Source organism: Oryza glaberrima, chromosome 3, assembly GCF_000147395.1.
Source record: "Oryza glaberrima chromosome 3, OglaRS2, whole genome shotgun sequence".
In the NCBI taxonomy this organism is placed as follows: Eukaryota; Viridiplantae; Streptophyta; class Magnoliopsida; order Poales; family Poaceae; genus Oryza; species Oryza glaberrima.
In genome coordinates this window covers 26,726,050-26,743,307 of record NC_068328.1, presented here as the reverse complement: position 1 = coordinate 26,743,307, position 17,258 = coordinate 26,726,050, and the positions used below count along the sequence as shown (strand labels likewise).

Genomic DNA, 17,258 nt, shown 5'->3' with positions numbered 1-17,258 from the left:
TTCATAACTTTTTCATGTAAACTCTAATGAAGACAAACTTTATATCAAAATTGTAGCCCTTGACACGACTACAACTTTGTAGTTGAAAAGTTTTTGAATTAAAACTGTTTAGGGTCCCAAAATATTGTTGCATGTTTATAGATTTTGAAATTTTAATTTTAAAATTACATTTTGGGACAAAAAATGACTTAAAATAAAAAAAATTCAACTACAAAGTTGTAGATCGCGTCGAGGGCTACAAGTTTGATATAAAGTTTGTTTTCATTAGAGTTTACATGAAAAAGTTATGAGTTATATTTAAATATAAAGTCTTTAGCCCGTCCTATTTGACCTAGATGATATTCAAATCCAAATTTAGGGACCGGGGTGACACAACTGAACAAGTTGGAGGATCTAAACGAGTGATCTGCAAGTTTAGGGACCGGGATAACACAGTCGAACAAGTTTGAGGATCTGAACAATCGATTTGCGAGTTTAGGGACCGGGATTACACAGCGGTATAAGTTTAGAGACCGGTGATGGACTTTACTTTAAAAAAAAAAAAAACAAGTGAAGGGACCTCAGCTGCTGCGGTGCTGCCTGTCCCTCCGCATCACCACACAGCACGTTCCCCGAGCTCGGCCACACCCAGTACCAAGTGCACAGCCGCAGCGCCGCATCACCGCCTTCCATTTCCACATCTAGGGTTTCAGTTGAGTCGAGTTGAGTCCCCCTCCCCCCACGGCCCCACCTCGCCACCGCCGGCCATGCCCGACGCGGCGGCCGCCGCCGCCGCCGCCCAGGACGCCGACGCCGTGATGCGCGACGCACCCGCCGACGCAGCAGCAGGCGGCGGCGACAACGACGACGACGACGGGGATGACAGCACAGAAGAGGACGAGGAGGAGGATGACGACGAGGAGGGCGATGAAGAGGAGCTGCCGCCGGCCGAGGATCCGGCGGCCCCGGAGCCGGTCTCGGCGTTGTTGCCGGGGAGCCCGAACCAGCTGACGCTGCTGTTCCAGGGCGAGGTCTACGTGTTCGAATCCCTGACGCCTGAGAAGGTCGGTCTCTTTACTCCGCTCATCACCTCGTGTCGCTTTCCTTCCGCAATCGTCCTGGAAATGTTTAGCTCAAAAATTTCGTGGGATACGATGAGGAATTTGACGTGTTAGTGTTCGTGCGCCGCAATCGGATATATGATTGGTATATTGTGGTTTCTTGTTTGTTTCGAGTCATTCTGTGGGTAGGATTCTTACAGTTCAGGAATTCTGGATTAGTACTGCTACTCCCACGAAATGTCCCTCTGTTTTTTTTTTAACTTGAATCTCCTTTGCTACTGTCACTTCAGCTAGTTTACAATGTTGATTGTTGGATACTGTTACACCAAAAAACGCAACACTAGAAATGTACTAATTTATTCTATTTGGATAATATGGTTGATTTGGTTTGAAGTATACCGTCATGTTCATGTAGACTTGAATATTGGGTATACCTATCTTAGACTGTTAGTAACTTAGCGCAGAGCGGTCCAGCCTCTGAATTAGTGTAAGCTCGCAGTTGCAATACAACAAGTAGCCACTATTATCCTCTGGCTCATAGTTTTAGTAACGGTTAATATGATTCTCTCTCCATCCCAAAATATAGCAACTTGATACTACGATTAGACACCACCTATATTACAAATCTGGACAAGATGTCTATCCAAATTCATAGTACTAGGTGGTATCTATCGTATTACTTGATTGCTATATTATGGGACGGAGGGAGTATGTCAGTTCTTATCACTCACGTAGATTACTAGTAACACATGGTGATGACTTGCTATTTCTTACAAGTTAGTCCTTGGAACTTTTCAGTTGTGCAGTTTGTGACCCGAGTTTTCTGTTGTTTTTGTTCTTGGCTGGAATCCTGATTCATGTAAACAATATGACGGCTTGTATAACTGCTTGCTATAATCCCAAGTTAAATTTATTCCAGAGTTGAGTTTTCTGAATATTCATTTAGGTATAGGTATTTCTTTTGTTCCCTTTTATGGTCCTGTCTTTTCATAAGATGAAGTTTTTTTTTCCAGGTTCAAGCTGTTCTGTTATTGTTAGGAAGCAGTGAAATGCCACCAGGTTTAGCTAACATGGTTTTACCAAATCAACGTGAGAACAGAGTATGTGGAAATAAATAGTTCCATAGTCGCTTGGCAATCTGTATTGTTTTCTTCGTTTATAGTTCATGTTAGAATTATCTGCAGGGTTATGATGATTTACTTCAGAGAACAGACATTCCTGCCAAAAGGGTTGCTTCACTCATTAGGTTCCGTGAAAAGCGGAAGGAAAGAAATTTCGATAAAAAAATACGTTACGCCGTACGCAAAGAAGTGGCACTCAGGTTTGTATCTAGTCTGATTGAGTATTCACCGATCTTTTGCAAATTCTACCACAGAAGAAGGCATAGATGAACCATGTGGATTTGCTACAGTCTTCTAAATTTGTTTAGATCAATCATCATTCTTTTTCATTCTTCTAGTTGATGGAACTGCTTTAGTGTCCATGGGGAGCACATGAACATTTTCATTAGGGGTTCTCAATTTGATTAGCAATCAATGTGTCTACTGCTTGATTGGTTCCATGATCATACCATGAACATCTACCAATATAATTTGCAAGAAAAAAATGCAAGCTCAATTTTTTGTTGTCCCTGGATGCTAGTTGCTCAATATGTTCCAACAATTAATTGCATGGCTCCATTAGAATAAAAATGTAACAAATTAACTGACTTAAGACTGGAGGTCTGGAGCTGTACTTCTGTGTAGCTTTAACTAAGAGCAAGATGTACCATATCCATTGTATCAATGAGCAATGGATGGATGTTATGAGTCTTTTTTGTGGTAAAAAAAATCTAATGATTTATGCTGCTACCTATTACTTTCTGTGTCCGATTGTTTTAGCCATCACCATTGTTGTCACCTCAATCTTTCCAGCTCCATCTCCTTTGTGAATTTTGTGTTTGTTGAATACTGACAGACAAGAATGATTGGGGCCCTGGCCAGCAGTGATGGTACAAATAGTTCGCATACATGCTAGGCACAGCATCAATGGATAGAAGCTAGGCTGGAGATAGATTAGGCATAGGTAGGAGGTAAAGGATGGGATGATAGATCCCGTGGATTACATTGTTTGCAGACCCAGGCGCATAAAATTCTGCACATCAAGCTATGGAATCAACTAGCAACTAAATTGTATGACTAGATAAACATTACTTGGCTTGAAAAAATTGATGTTGCTTCTACTTACTCTCAGGATGCAACGTAGGAAGGGTCAATTTGCCGGAAGAGCAAATATGGAGGGAGAGTCCCTATCTCCAGGCTGTGAACTTGCTTCCCAGGGTTCAGGCCAAGATTTTCTATCTCGAGAATCAAAGTATTTCTTATCTTTTGATAGTCTATATACTCGTTCTGTCTAATTATTGTTTAGTAGAAGACTTATCTTCTTTCTGTAAAATACTTGTTGCAGGTGTCAGAATTGTGGCACTAGTGAAAAAATGACACCGGCAATGCGCCGTGGTCCAGCTGGTCCAAGGACTCTGTGCAACGCCTGCGGACTGATGTGGGCTAACAAGGTATTGTTGCATGTATTAATGAGCTAGTTTATTGTTTATCTTTCTTTCTGATAACTAATGGGCTTCTCTTCATCTTTGTTTTGAGGACACCTATCCCATTTCATAAATTGATAGCATTAGAATACAGTAATATTTTCGTGGAGGTGGATTGCATAATTACATTGCTTGGTTCAACTGGCAAAAACATTCTTCATGGCATGCATGCCTCTTGTTATGGCGTTACAGTACAGGGCATGTTAAGGCAGTGGCCCTGTTTTGCTATCTTATGCGGTTGATAATGCACTTGCAGCAATGGTGTATATGCAGTACCAACTAGGGTAAAAAGAGTCATGGTTTTTGAACCATATTATGAAGACATGGACACATGGTTATATCTGTCATATTGTACCTTTTCTTTTATTTTTCGTTGGCTTTCTAGGTACGCCGTTGACTTCAATAGCTATATGTCAGAATTGCGGGTATGGTCATTTTGGAAATTAGGGGGTATACGAAAAAAATAAAAGTAAAGAGAGCCTACCATTGTTGTTAATTAAGCCGCTTGTTTCATGTTATTGTTGCTGCATAGAAGTGGGATGAAAATGTTGCTGATTCTCTGTGCAAGGAACATATCTCAAACATCACTATGTGACTTCTTATTCTGATGTTTGCAATTTGCCTTTGCTGGCACTAGTCCTTGTGTCTGGTAATTGCCTAATTGGTATCTGCAGGGTACCCTGAGAAATTGCCCCAAGGCAAAAGTTGAATCTTCTGTGGTTGCAACTGAGCAGGTTCATTTTTTTAATAATTATTATCAAGAGTTTGAAAATGAAATCATTCCTGAACTGTCAATATTTCCATACCCGCAGAGCAATGCAGCTGTCTCTCCGAGTGGAATCGACAACAAGGAATTGGTGGTACCAAACCCTGAAAACATTACCGCAAGCCATGGCGAAGTGTAAGTGCCACATTTCCCGTTCCAAATTTTGTTCAGGCAGATGATTTGATTGACAGTGGATCATATCCTTTCCAGCATGGGCGACAGCACTCCGGCAAATGAAGCCGAGATAGGAGCGCCAAAGGCGCAGTCACAATAAGTTTATGTTTAACCTGTCATGATTGAAACCAAAAGATTCTGGATTCTTTGCCTACAGGCTCTACAGCTAAACATCACAATAGAAGGTCTTTTTCCTGACCAAAGTATACTGATTCTCCTCAAGTGTACAATTCTTGCTTGCCAGCACATGTAAATGTAATTGTAATTAACATAAAGAGCCTGATTGGTGCCTGTTGTGTAAACCCCTCATTCTCATGACATCTAAGATAGCACATCAAGCAGACTGTCATGTACTTCCGGCTTTGGAGCTGCTTCTGAAGGGGAGTTGTCTGATGGTGCTTAGTGTCCCTTCCTAACTACTACGCCTGTAAAGTTGTACCAACTGATCCTTGTACAGTTTGTATTAATGTGTCGTCTCTGTCTTTCGTTTTCCGTTTTGCTTTGTGTATGCCTCTCTAAAATTGGCATTTCGCTGTCAAGATGGGAATATGGGATGATGCCATCGCAAAAGGGAAGGAGCCCCTGTGATGATGCGACGGTGCCTGCTGGGTTACGAAATCCCTGGGGAAAGAAAAAGCATCCACTCACAGGGAGCTCGTGCTACGGTTGATGAATTATGATGATGGCTGGCTGGTTGGCTGCTGTGTGTAGAGCAACCCCCCGACCCAAACGTCCAGGGTGCATCCTCCTATTTCGTTTGTATCCAACGACGTTTTCTTTCTGAAGCTAAACACGTTACACGGACAAATATTGTAATGGTACATATGATCTTAACAGAACAATCGATCACTTAAAAAAACAGAACAATCAATTTTAGTACTCTCTCTATCTCATATTATATAAAACTTTTGTATTATAAGGCTGCGTTCTTTCAAAAGAGATTGGGGAGATTGTCACTCGTTTTCCGCGCGCACGCTTTCCAAACTACTAAACGGTGTATTTTTTGCAAAAAAAATTTTATATGAAAGTTGCTTTAAAAATTCATATTAGTCTATTTTGAAATTTAAAATAGTTAATACTCAATTAATCATACGCTAATGGCTCACCTCGTTTTGCGTATCTTCCTAATCTTCTCAATCCCCTCACCCTCAAATACAGCCTAAGTCGCTTTGATTTTTTAAAGACTTTTTTACCTTTAACCAAGTTTATAGAAAAAAATTAGTAGTATTTACAACAACGTATAAGTTTCATTAAATTTAACCAAACAAATATATTTTGATAATATATTTGTTTGGTTGAAAATATTGCTATATTTTTTATACATTTAATTAGACTTAGAAAATTTAGCTAAAAAAAGTCAAAACACCATTGAAAATACCCAAAGTAAACTCGAAATAGAGCAGTAACAAGAAACTGAAAAGTAACCACTCTCACTGAAATACTACTAAGCAAGTCTACCGGAATACTGTTACGCTGACGTAGACATACACACACCTATCCAAACCCCATCATCCAGTTACGCTGACTTTGGGGATTATTCGTCCAAATATTCGCGTCTTCACCGACCTAATATAAGCGTGGTTACAAATCTCAAAACCAACAAAACGAACCATCTTCACCTAAACCCGGGTGGCCGCCAGTTCAGCGAGTGACGACGACGACCCCCCACGCGCGGCGGCCGCGCCCATCTCCGTCGCCTCCCCGCCGGCCATGTCGGTGCCGCCCGCCAGCCACCGCCAGGTTCCCCCTCTTCTCCACGCCATGGTAGATTCCTCTCCCTCCGCATCGCTCTACCGTGGCTGATTTTTTTTTTGTTTTTTTCTGGTTGCTGTAGGTGTCCCTGAGGGGATCGAGCGCGAGGGAGATCACCCGCGACGCGCTGCTGCAGAAGGTCTCCGAGGAGCGCCAGCTCCGCAGCCACCTCCGCCGCGCCGCCGCCGCGGCGCTCTCCATCCAGGTACCTCTCCACTCCTCTCCTCTCCGCGGCCTACCTACCAGCCTCCCGATCTTATCTGGGAATCTCGTCGTTCCTCATGAGATATACTTTTACTTTTACGTTTTATTCTTTTGCGAACTTCGATTAGATCGTGCTGTGCCTTGTTGGTGTGTTAGAAGCAATGCTTTTCTGGAGATTGTGTGGAGATGGATTTGATTTGTTTGAATTAAGTGCGAGGTCATATGAAGATTTTTTTTGGGAGGTTGATGTAATTATTGGTCCACAATGATTACGAATTTAGGATGCGCATATCAATCTGAATGGAAGTGTTGCTGGTGCTAAATTTTGAGAGTTGGTTTAAGCATGGGTGAGAGGTCTGACAGGTAGAGAATATTGAGAAACCCATAATTGCTCAGTGCCTTTCTAGATATTTCATTAACAAAGTCCTGCAAAGATACTGAGAAGCTTATAATTAGTTTTTGCATAAATAATATCAGCAGCTAACCAAGTCTGCGAACCACCTTATGTGGCCATTTCAAAAAGAAGTCCACAGAGTCATTAGGCATGTGGCTGTTGTTCATATGTGGGTATGAGAAACACAAAAATGATGGATGGTTAAAACATAAAAGTAGGATAGAAGTCTTCATGATCCTCTTGTTGCTCGATGTGGTTAGATTGGCAGGATGGTTTTGGTGCTACAGTTGTCTGTGAGGTGGAGAAATCATGGATGGCTACTAGAGTACTAGACAGGTTGATAAGTTGATTAGTGGCTTGATATGTAATATATTTAACGATTTTGTGTTTGCACGAATTTGCTACATTAGGGTAAGACTTTCAATTTGATGCAAACTTGTGAGGAGTTTGTGATAATCCTGTCTTTGTAGGTAGCCTTAACACACAATAGATGTGCAGATGGTCAAATCAAATGGATTAATTTATTGCAGGTTCAACATTTAAAATTAGGTTTATATGTGATTTTCCCTCAGTGCAAACAGCACCGGGAGTTCTCTGACAAGAAACTTGATGCCCTTGCAAGCTGCTGGAGTACTTAAAATATGTCTTGATTATTAACGTGTTTGGAGATCAGTTAGTCGATTGTTATCTCCTTTCTCTTTATAGACACAACCTCAGACAGTAGAATTTTTTTAGGATCATGCTAATCCACTATGTTTCTTTTTCCTGTGTGTGGGTCGTTCTTCTGACCATTAAGCTTGATGCAGAAATAGTTATTTTTATCATGGGAAATATACATCCAAAGTAGACATAAAGGCCCTCTCAGTGCTCTTGTATATGATCTAGATTTCTGCTGTACTTCTTTCAAACTACTCTACTGTTGCACTTGTACACTTATACAATTGATGCTTTTGTTTTTTGCTTTGTTATGCCAGCGTGTTTGGAGAAGATACTCAGTCATAAGAATTGTTTCAGAACAGCTCCATGAAGAGTGGGAAGCATTAATAAACCAGCCTGACATTAATCTGACAAAACAATGGATATCAAGCATGATGCTTAGACCATTTCTTTTCTTCGTTACTCAACCATCAAGCTGGTACAAGGGACAACAGGACAAGACTCTAAACTCGATTTCGGCATGCTTCAAAATCATCTTGAATAGCATAAACTCAATGGGTATTCCTTTTTCATAATCAAAGTTTGACTTTACCGACTTCCATCTTGACCTTTTTGTACTTTATTTTCTCCTCCTTAATGAAATGACACGCAGCTCTCCTGTGTAGTTTGAAAAAAAATGTTTTACTTTACCCATTCCACTAGTTGTGGTTAACTCCTATAAAAATTTATTTATGTAATACTTCCTTTTGCTGTAAGGATTATAATCCTTTATATTATTCAATCCTTGTATGGCGATGACCTAATTGTTAGTTCTAGAATGGAATTATGTACTTAACAGAAAAGAAATTGCAGTCGACGTGAGATAAGCAGATACTCCCTCCGTCCCTAAATATAAGGGATTTTGGTTGGATGTGATGTATCCTAGTACTACAAATCTGGACAGAGACTTTAATATATATCATATATTTAGTACTAGGATACATCATATCCAACCAAAATTCCCTATATTTAGGGATGGAGGTAGTATTTGTTTTGATATATATATATATATATTAGTACTGTTTGGTTGAGCAGTGCAATATGGAAGGAATATTACAATAACTTTTTTCTTGAGGCTCTTGATCCACTGAGCTGGCACAAATGGGTAGTCTCTTCTCGGTGAGATTTTTTTTTTTTTTTTTTTTGGGGGGGGGGGGGGGTGGGGTGGAATGTAGCCTCTAGATATTACTGTTTCAAGAAAAAAGAAGTTCTTTGAATTTGAATGTAAAGTGCATGCTATGCTTTGATAGACAAGAAGTATGAAGTGGGTCTACGATATGTAACCTTGTTTAATAATGGACAGATGCATGCTAAGCTACAGAGAGAAGCTCCCAACCAGCTGGCCTCCATGTTTAAAGATAATACAAATATTACCACATAACTAGTTTAGAATGCATAGGTCCATAACTGTCCTTCAATTATCATTTGGTAGATGAGGTTAAACACAAAAAGCATGAACTATCTTGGAGAGCTAGCTTTCCTTTAACCATTACAGTAACAATAAGAACAGCCTTTAGTCCCAAGCAATTTGGGGTAGGCTAGACAGGAAATCCAAGTCAAACCACATGAACCACAAGAAAAAAGGAAAAAAAAAACTACTTAAACCACAAAAAGTGATTTTCTAGGCCATAGTTCTGGCACATGGATAGCTACTTTCCACAAACTCTTATCCAATGCCAAATCTTTCGATACATTCCAAGCCTTCAAGTCTCTTTTAATTCCTTCATCCCATGTCAGTTGTGGCAGGTCATGCTTTGATTTAACCATTGCACCTTCCTTTTCAACTGACATGTATCTTTCCTCTGTAGATGCAAGCAAAAATTTATGTTCCTTTGCTGTGGGCACGCCAGAAGAAAGGTCTATTTGGCTTTATCAGGCAAAAAAGTTGATTTCACTGTGCTCATTCATTCTTGCCAGGTGTAACCATTCTTGCTGTAAGGATGGAAACATGGTTCAGATTACTGACACTGCTATGAGGTTGGCTGTGTCTTTAACTGATTGCAAAACATGGAAAAAAATTACAAGTGAGGATACTAGAGCTGCTGATGCATCTGTGGAGAGCTTGATTGAATTTATTGGTGCAAGCCAGAGTGGTACATATAGTTGTCTTAGGAGATATATAGTAAATCTTGGTTCTCATGCCTTGGAGAAGAAAATTTCTTCAATCTCAACAGATGATCAGTTCCTGATTACTGCTAGTGCAGTCACCATTGCGCTACGACCTTTCCATTCTATGAGAGCAGGGAGGGGTGCTGATCTAAATGGTGCTTCAAAGGAATACTTTACACTTATACTCACAATTCCGGATCTTTGCAAACGCTTGCCACCTCTGTTGTTGCCTGCTATAAAGCACATCTCTATACTACAACCATCCCTAGATATTTTACTGGTAAGAGTTTCAAGATTTTGATATGGACAAGTCACTCTATTGCATTTTGTATAGTATAGCATTTAGCTGCCGTGGAAGCCTTGACTCTCCTAGAAGTCATAGGTTCAACAGTTCTTTTGCTGCTAACATGATAATTGCACACTATAGTTGATCTACTGATTTTCAAATAATAATTAATTTGTTAATAGCAGGTATTTATTAGGTTTATTGATGTACCATCATAGGAGATTGATTCTAGCCCCCATTTTTGTTTGAAACTTTTTTTGGGTCGCTGGTTCAGTGGTAAATGAATTTGTGCTACATCATGAATGATATATTATATCTTGTTGTAAGGCCTAGAACTTCTACAGACTAAATATATCCTTTTGGCAGATATAAAACAAGTTCTTTTTAGAGGAATATAAAACAAGTTGATTCCATGGTATTTTTGGATTTTGAGTGAACACCAACATGCTTAATAGGGGCCAACAATTTGATTTAATAATTTTAGGTGCCATGCTATTTTTTTAAATATTGACATATTGTGAGTGCGAAACTGATCAAGGCATGGCAGGTGGTAGCAGATCTCCAAGGACAAAATATTTGAGGAAATAACTAAATTGGAGAAGTCAGGGGTTTCTAGTGGTGGTTCTGGTACCATTCCCTACTGTGGATGGGCTCTTGGAAATCTTGTAACTTTAGCTACAGAGCATGATGATTTATCCAATTCAGGGTGCTTTGTTCAAGGGCTAGATTGTTGCCTATATGTTGATGCAATTAACTGTGTTTCCCAAAGCTTACTGAAATTTTTTGAGGAGATCAAGGAAATGCTTCTTAGTTTTGGTGATAGTGTTGATACATCTTTCATCAAGGAAAATGATACCAGTGACAGCTGCAGCAGAACACTGTTTATGGATCTTCTGAAGCCAATTTACCAGCAGTGGCACCTCAGGAAACTTTTGGTGTTGGCAAAGGAGGATGCTGTGTGCAAGAGGCAAAATAATCATGACCCAGATACACAGACCCATTCGCGTAGCCTAAAATTGCTGGACATTGTATGCTTTTACTATCACATGCTCCGAATTTTCTCTTTACTGAGTCCATCTATTGGTTCATTACCTATTCTCAACATGCTCTCATTCACCCCTGGATTTCTTGTTGATTTATGGGGGGCATTAGAAATATATATCTTTGGACAAGCAGTCCACAAATTACAAGGACCAAAACATGAAAGAGAATCAGCTACAAGTAGTTCAGGTGAGCATGTATCCTCCATGAGGCAAAGAAGAAATTTCAAGGATACATCAAACAAGTGGTCGAATGTGTTCCAGAAGATTACAGGAAAATCAAATGACGCAGAGGATACAAATTTGGTTGACAATCCTTTAAATTCTGAGCAGAATGGTGAAGCATTAATTTTATGGGATATTGAAGCCATGAGACAAGGATCTGAGTGTATTGGAAAGGATTTAATGCAAATGTTGTATCTGTTTTGTGCTACGTATGGACACCTATTGCTTGTGCTAGATGATATTGAGTTTTACGAGAAGCAGGTAAAGATTGGCTCACAACCACAACCTACTTCACCCCACCTCCTTTTCTGCACATCTTGGTTATGTGTTTAAACTTCTCTGAATCCGCAGGTTCCTTTTACCCTAGAGCAGCAGCGAAAGATTGCATCTTCACTCAATACGTTCGTATACAGTACTTTCATTCAGAATGGTGGAAGCAGCAGCAAACCACTTATAGATGTGACTGTGAGATGTCTTAATCTACTGTATGAAAGGGACAGCAGACACAAGTTTTGTCCTATTTCTCTGTGGCTGGCACCTGCTAGGAATGGCCGAATTCCAATCGCAGCGGCTGCCAGAGCCCATGAGGCAGCATTTGCTACATTGCCAGGAAATCAGTTTTCTGGAATTCCTATCCGGAGCTCTGTACTTACTACAATACCACATGTATATCCATTTGAGGAAAGGTATCCAACTTTGTTTAGCTCTTGAAAAAAAATCTAAACATTCTAAACTCAATAAGTCATTACTGTATCATTTAGATATTCGATTATTGCCCCTAGTGGCTACTTCCATACACCATTTGTAGATCTAACAGCAATACTTGCATAACCTAATTCCTGCAGCATCAGTTCTCTCTTGCCAGTTGCCATGTAAATCTCGTGTTTCATACCGTGTAAAATATTTTTTTAATTATTATTTTTGGAAAGTTCAGATTGCCAAGAGGCGATGCTTCATTTGATCAAAAAGTTTAGATTTTTTTAATTATCATTTTTAGTCTTGCTACATTTGTTGGTTGAGGAGAGTTGATTAGCCCATTTATTTTCCACTAGCGATGCTTCATTTGACCAAAAAGCTCATCTCAATTTCATCACGCTATCTGAACATTTTCACTTGCATAACTGTTTCTAACATTTTCGTCTGGGATTTCTTAAATATTAGCTCAAATGTTAGCCCTTAGCAGGACATGTTCCATCATCAGAACTTATCTAGAGGCTTTATTTACTAATATTACAGTTAAGCACTCGATGCAATGCTGTTCTAGCTTAGCAGTAGTACTTTAATGCACAACACCTAATTTATTAAATATTTTCAAAGAGTCAATCCATAAGGATTGATTCTTGTGTCAAATCATGCTATTCAAGTGAACCACCCTATTAGTGAGGCCCATATGTGTACAAAACAGGGAACTCCATTAATATTTTAGCACTTTTCTCTGTTACAGAAGTGCTATTTGCTCTTAACAGATTTAATGGCTTTTACTCAGAGTGCAGATGTTTAGAGAATTTATTGAGTTGGACAAAGCATCCCGAAGAGTTACTGGAGAAGTATCTGGGCCAGGTCCAGGATCTATTGAGATAGTTATTCGTCGAGGTCACATTGTTGAAGATGGATATAGACAGTTGAACTGTCTTGGATCAAAATTGAAGTCTTGCATTCATGTGTCGTTTGTCAGTGAGTGTGGCCTTCCTGAAGCTGGTTTGGACTATGGTGGTCTATCAAAGGAGTTTTTGACGGATCTGTCTAAAGCTGCCTTCAGTCCAAAGTATGCCTACTGTGGAAATTTTAGCCCTTCAATATTTTAGTTTTCCACTTCAGAATGTTTATATATGTTTTCACTGACTTGTTTTCTGTCCCCTCACAACAGATATGGGCTTTTTTCACAAGCATCAGCATCTGATAGCAGCTTAATTCCAAGCAATTCAGCTAAACTTTTGGATAATGGCATCGATATGATTGAATTTCTTGGCCGAGTTGTTGGCAAAGCGCTCTATGAAGGAATTCTATTGGACTATTGTTTTTCACCTGTATTTGTGCAGAAACTTCTTGGGCGCTATAGTTTTTTGGATGAACTATCAACTCTTGATTCTGAGCTTTACAGAAGTCTAATGCAACTCAAGGTACTGTTTTTTTCTTTAAGAAAAAGATTCTGCTGTAATCTTGTTCTAGACCCAAAAAAAACATTTGAATTATTATGCTACTGAAAGTAGCAATTTACATGCTCTTAGTACGTTGATGAATATCAATTGAGCTATGGCCATTGCTGCATTGCCTGTTTTTTCAATCTCGAAACATCATCCATTCTTTATGTTCAAGACATGTCATTAGTTTCGGCTGACTCAATATAAAACATGGATCTAAACCTCAATTAAGTTTTTGTGGTTTTCTGTTGACTGATGTTTACCAAGTATATCACTTCTAATATAGAGACCATATATGATATTTAATTTTCACTGCTTTTGTGTATGATGTTGTCACGACCGGTAATTCACAATACAGAATTCCAGACAATATGTGTATTAAATCCCCATCCAGGACTAGCCAGGGACCCAGGGAACACAAGAGACAAGGTTCACTGTGCACCTCCCTCCAGCCTCAAACTCCATGGAGGAAAGTTATGCTTATGCAGACTCTCCAGGCAGCAACAAGTTGACATGACAAGTCTCCTCCTCTCAATGGGATCTACCTTCGTGTACTTAGGGATACACGCTGGTGGACCCCATTGGTTTGTGATATGTAAGACGTGCATTGTATACCAACTGTCTCTTTTGTACCCCAGCTGGTCCTGGACGGGGATTTAATACACATATAGTCTGGAATTCTGCATCATGAATTTCTGGGTGCGACAAATGTTATGGGGATGCTATTTTTGTGTCATCTTTTTTACACAAACAATCTAGTGCCTTTCTGATGTTTTCATCCTTATGTTTTCAAACTGGCCTTTCCTTGAAACAGCACTATGAAGGGGACGTTGAGGACCTATGTTTGGATTTTACTCTGACTGAAGAGTTGGGTGGTAGAAGAATTGTCCATGAACTGAGGCCTGGTGGTAAAAACATCTCAGTTACAAATGAAAATAAATTGCACTATGTTCATGCTATAGCAGACTACAAGCTCAATCGTCAGGTTTGTTACTTGGTTTGCTTTCTTGTATGTTCTAAAAACTGTTGTTCTTTATCAATAAGCAGCCTTTTTGATAATACCATAATCTCTTGCAGATACTGCCTTTTGCAAATGCATTTTACAGAGGACTCGGTGATCTCATTTCACCATCTTGGCTGAGCTTGTTTAATGCTAACGAATTTAATCAGGTAACATGAATACTGAAACAAACTTTTCCTTTACAAGTGATGCTAAAAAGGAATTTAAAATATTTAAGTTGGAACCATAAAACATAGAACTCGTAAACATAGAACTTGAAGACTCAAATATTGTGAAGTCCACATGATCATATTATATTTTGAAATTGAACTTGGTCTAAGCAACAGAATTCCAAACGGAACAGGTGCATGTCCTTCCATTCACACATGTAATGAAAACAGACTAATTTTCACACAGCCAAAAACCCAATTATATCAGGTATAACCCAAAATGTACTGTATGACTGACATGCAGTTCCTGCTATTTCCTGCTATGTGCTATCGGCTATTAGTTTGTATTTGCTATACTGTTTCAGAAATAAAACTATGATAGTCTGCACTTTTGGAAATACTGCTAATGTATGACTATGATTGCCACATACAGCTGCTTTCAGGCGGATTACAGGATTTTGATGTCGATGATCTTCGGAACAACACCAAGTATACTGGTGGTTATACCGAGTCAAGTCGATCTGTTAAACTCTTCTGGGAGGTATATATTCATCTGAATTCATTTTTTTTTCTCCTAATGCTATCAGAAACATCAAGTGCAAAGTTATGTATAGGTAGAACATACAAACTAATATGTGGATATCAGTTGGATTTTCGTTTGTGTTGGAGTCTAAAAATTACATAATCTCAATGTTTAGCCTATACACGGTCACCTCTGCTTAATGCGGAATATTTTGATCTACTGACCTGCTTGAGAAGCCATCTGGGTTGAAGTTACTCTCTGTTCTTCCTTCCCTTTCTAATTCTTTTCTTCCTTTGACTTTCCTTCTTTTTCTTGCGTCAATGGAAATTCCCGAGATCGCCGAATCCCTTCCAGCGCTCAAGCCGATCAGGCAAATTAGGGTTTTAGGGTTTTGGCAGAGAACTCAAAGTCCCTTTCCTTTGCGTTAAGAATTAATTTTACCCATCACAAAACTAACTCTACCTCTTTGTTATGAAATGGATTTCCCAATTAACTAACCGGCAAATAGCTGATAAAATCAACCAACAATTTGGAGTAGACATATCTACCCCCATGCTATTTGTTGTTTTACTTGTAGGTTTATAATAAGGGAAGTTTTTTTTTTTACTTATCATCAGCTTGACTGCCAAGATCGATGCAAACACATGTCAGATTTGGAAATTGCTTAGTTCATCTATTATATTCTACTGTGTGGTGAGGACTGAAGTCAGTATTTTACTGCTGCGTTGCAATCTCGCCTCTGGTTGGAGGAAGTTGGTTGCCAGATGCCCAGACACATGTTGACAATTGGTATTGTTTACTTCCAAAAAAAGAGAACAGTTGGTATTGTTCTAGATGGAGAAACTAATTTAGTCTGTGGTCTTTGCAATCATTTTTACTACTATCCTGGGCTGCCGGGGGCTTAAAACTGTCACTTTTTTTTTCCTTTTGTAAAACAGTATCTCCAGGCTATTTGCTTGTGGCGTATGCACTTGCTCGTACATTTGTTGAATATGATATTTTTCTCTGTTTACTTTTTGTGGCCATATGGTCTTGCTCTTTAGTGTCTGTTGGCATGTGATGCACAAAATCAACTGGTCTTTAGCTAAATACAACTATTTTTGTTTTTTTTTAAACAAGAAACAGCATGGGAGGGCCCCTACAGTTAAATTTTTATTGATAAAATCAGAAGGTACAAAAAATTACAACGACAAGATCCAATCTTTCATTTAATCTAAAAAGAAGAGATCTCCCTTGAAAAGGTGCCTCCAAGACAAAGGATGGAAGCTACTCGTATTAGCTTATTATCAAAGATGAAGCTATTTTTACTGATTGACAATAAACAAAAGAAATTTTGGTGAAGGCTGAAGTGGAATGATCATAATAAAAATATGGTTTTTGGAATGTGCAGGTTATCAAAGGATTTAAGCCAACAGAACGTTGCATGCTACTGAAGTTTGTGACAAGCTGTTCCCGAGCTCCATTACTTGGATTCAAGTATTTGCAGCCTTCTTTCACAATTCATAAGGTTTGGTTTTTATAGTCCTGTGTGTACATTGATTGTTTTGTACTGCTCATTGTTCAATTTTTTATGTTCTATCGTTTTTGTCTAGGTTCCATGTGATGTTACACTTTGGGCTACAATTGGAGGCCAGGACGTGGATCGTCTTCCATCTGCTTCCACGTGCTATAACACACTCAAGGTAAAAACTATATTGCTTTTATCTATGCACCCTGCTAATATGATAATTTTTATTACATGTTTCTCATCGCATGTTCCTAATTTCTTATAGGCATCGATGCCAAATTGCTGCATTTTATTTGACCTGTTCTGTTCATTTTATTACTTTCCAGCTTCCAACATACAAACGGTCAAGTACGCTGAGGAGCAAACTGCTATACGCGATTAGCTCAAATACTGGGTTTGAACTCTCGTAGAGGTATGAAGATTTTATGTGGATAGATTAAAAAATTGGGTTTGGCACGTGAATTGAGTGCCATAGCCTAGATAATGCACTTGTAATTGGTATGTGCATCGCTGTAAATTTATCTGCCTATTCCGATGATAACCTGCATATTCGCATTGATTTAATATCAAACTTGTCATCGAAACTCTATTGAAAGTTGTATGTAAATTTTGGTTTAAGTTCTCAGGAACCAAACAATTTGATTTTA

The 17,258-nt window shown here is 39.1% G+C and overlaps 2 protein-coding genes across 2 annotated transcripts; both read left to right on the top strand.

Moving 5' to 3' along the window:
• Window positions 1-651: 651 nt before the first annotated feature.
• Window positions 652-5,056, top strand: LOC127767316 (GATA transcription factor 18). The gene is made up of 8 exons (XM_052292604.1): window positions 652-1,043; window positions 2,054-2,140; window positions 2,225-2,361; window positions 3,273-3,392; window positions 3,486-3,591; window positions 4,299-4,358; window positions 4,437-4,525; window positions 4,601-5,056. The coding sequence occupies exons 1-8, from the start codon at window positions 747-749 to the stop codon at window positions 4,662-4,664; spliced, it is 960 nt and encodes a 319-aa protein (XP_052148564.1). The 5' UTR covers window positions 652-746; the 3' UTR covers window positions 4,665-5,056.
• A 1,106-nt stretch (window positions 5,057-6,162) lies between these two features.
• LOC127765654 (E3 ubiquitin-protein ligase UPL7) lies at window positions 6,163-17,258 on the top strand. The gene is made up of 14 exons (XM_052290593.1): window positions 6,163-6,304; window positions 6,399-6,521; window positions 7,889-8,129; window positions 9,419-9,999; window positions 10,563-11,531; window positions 11,622-11,956; window positions 12,757-13,035; window positions 13,138-13,390; window positions 14,226-14,396; window positions 14,489-14,581; window positions 15,015-15,122; window positions 16,495-16,611; window positions 16,697-16,786; window positions 16,938-17,258. Exons 1-14 carry the CDS (start codon window positions 6,275-6,277, stop codon window positions 17,019-17,021), a joined length of 3,474 nt encoding a protein of 1,157 aa, XP_052146553.1. The 5' UTR covers window positions 6,163-6,274; the 3' UTR covers window positions 17,022-17,258.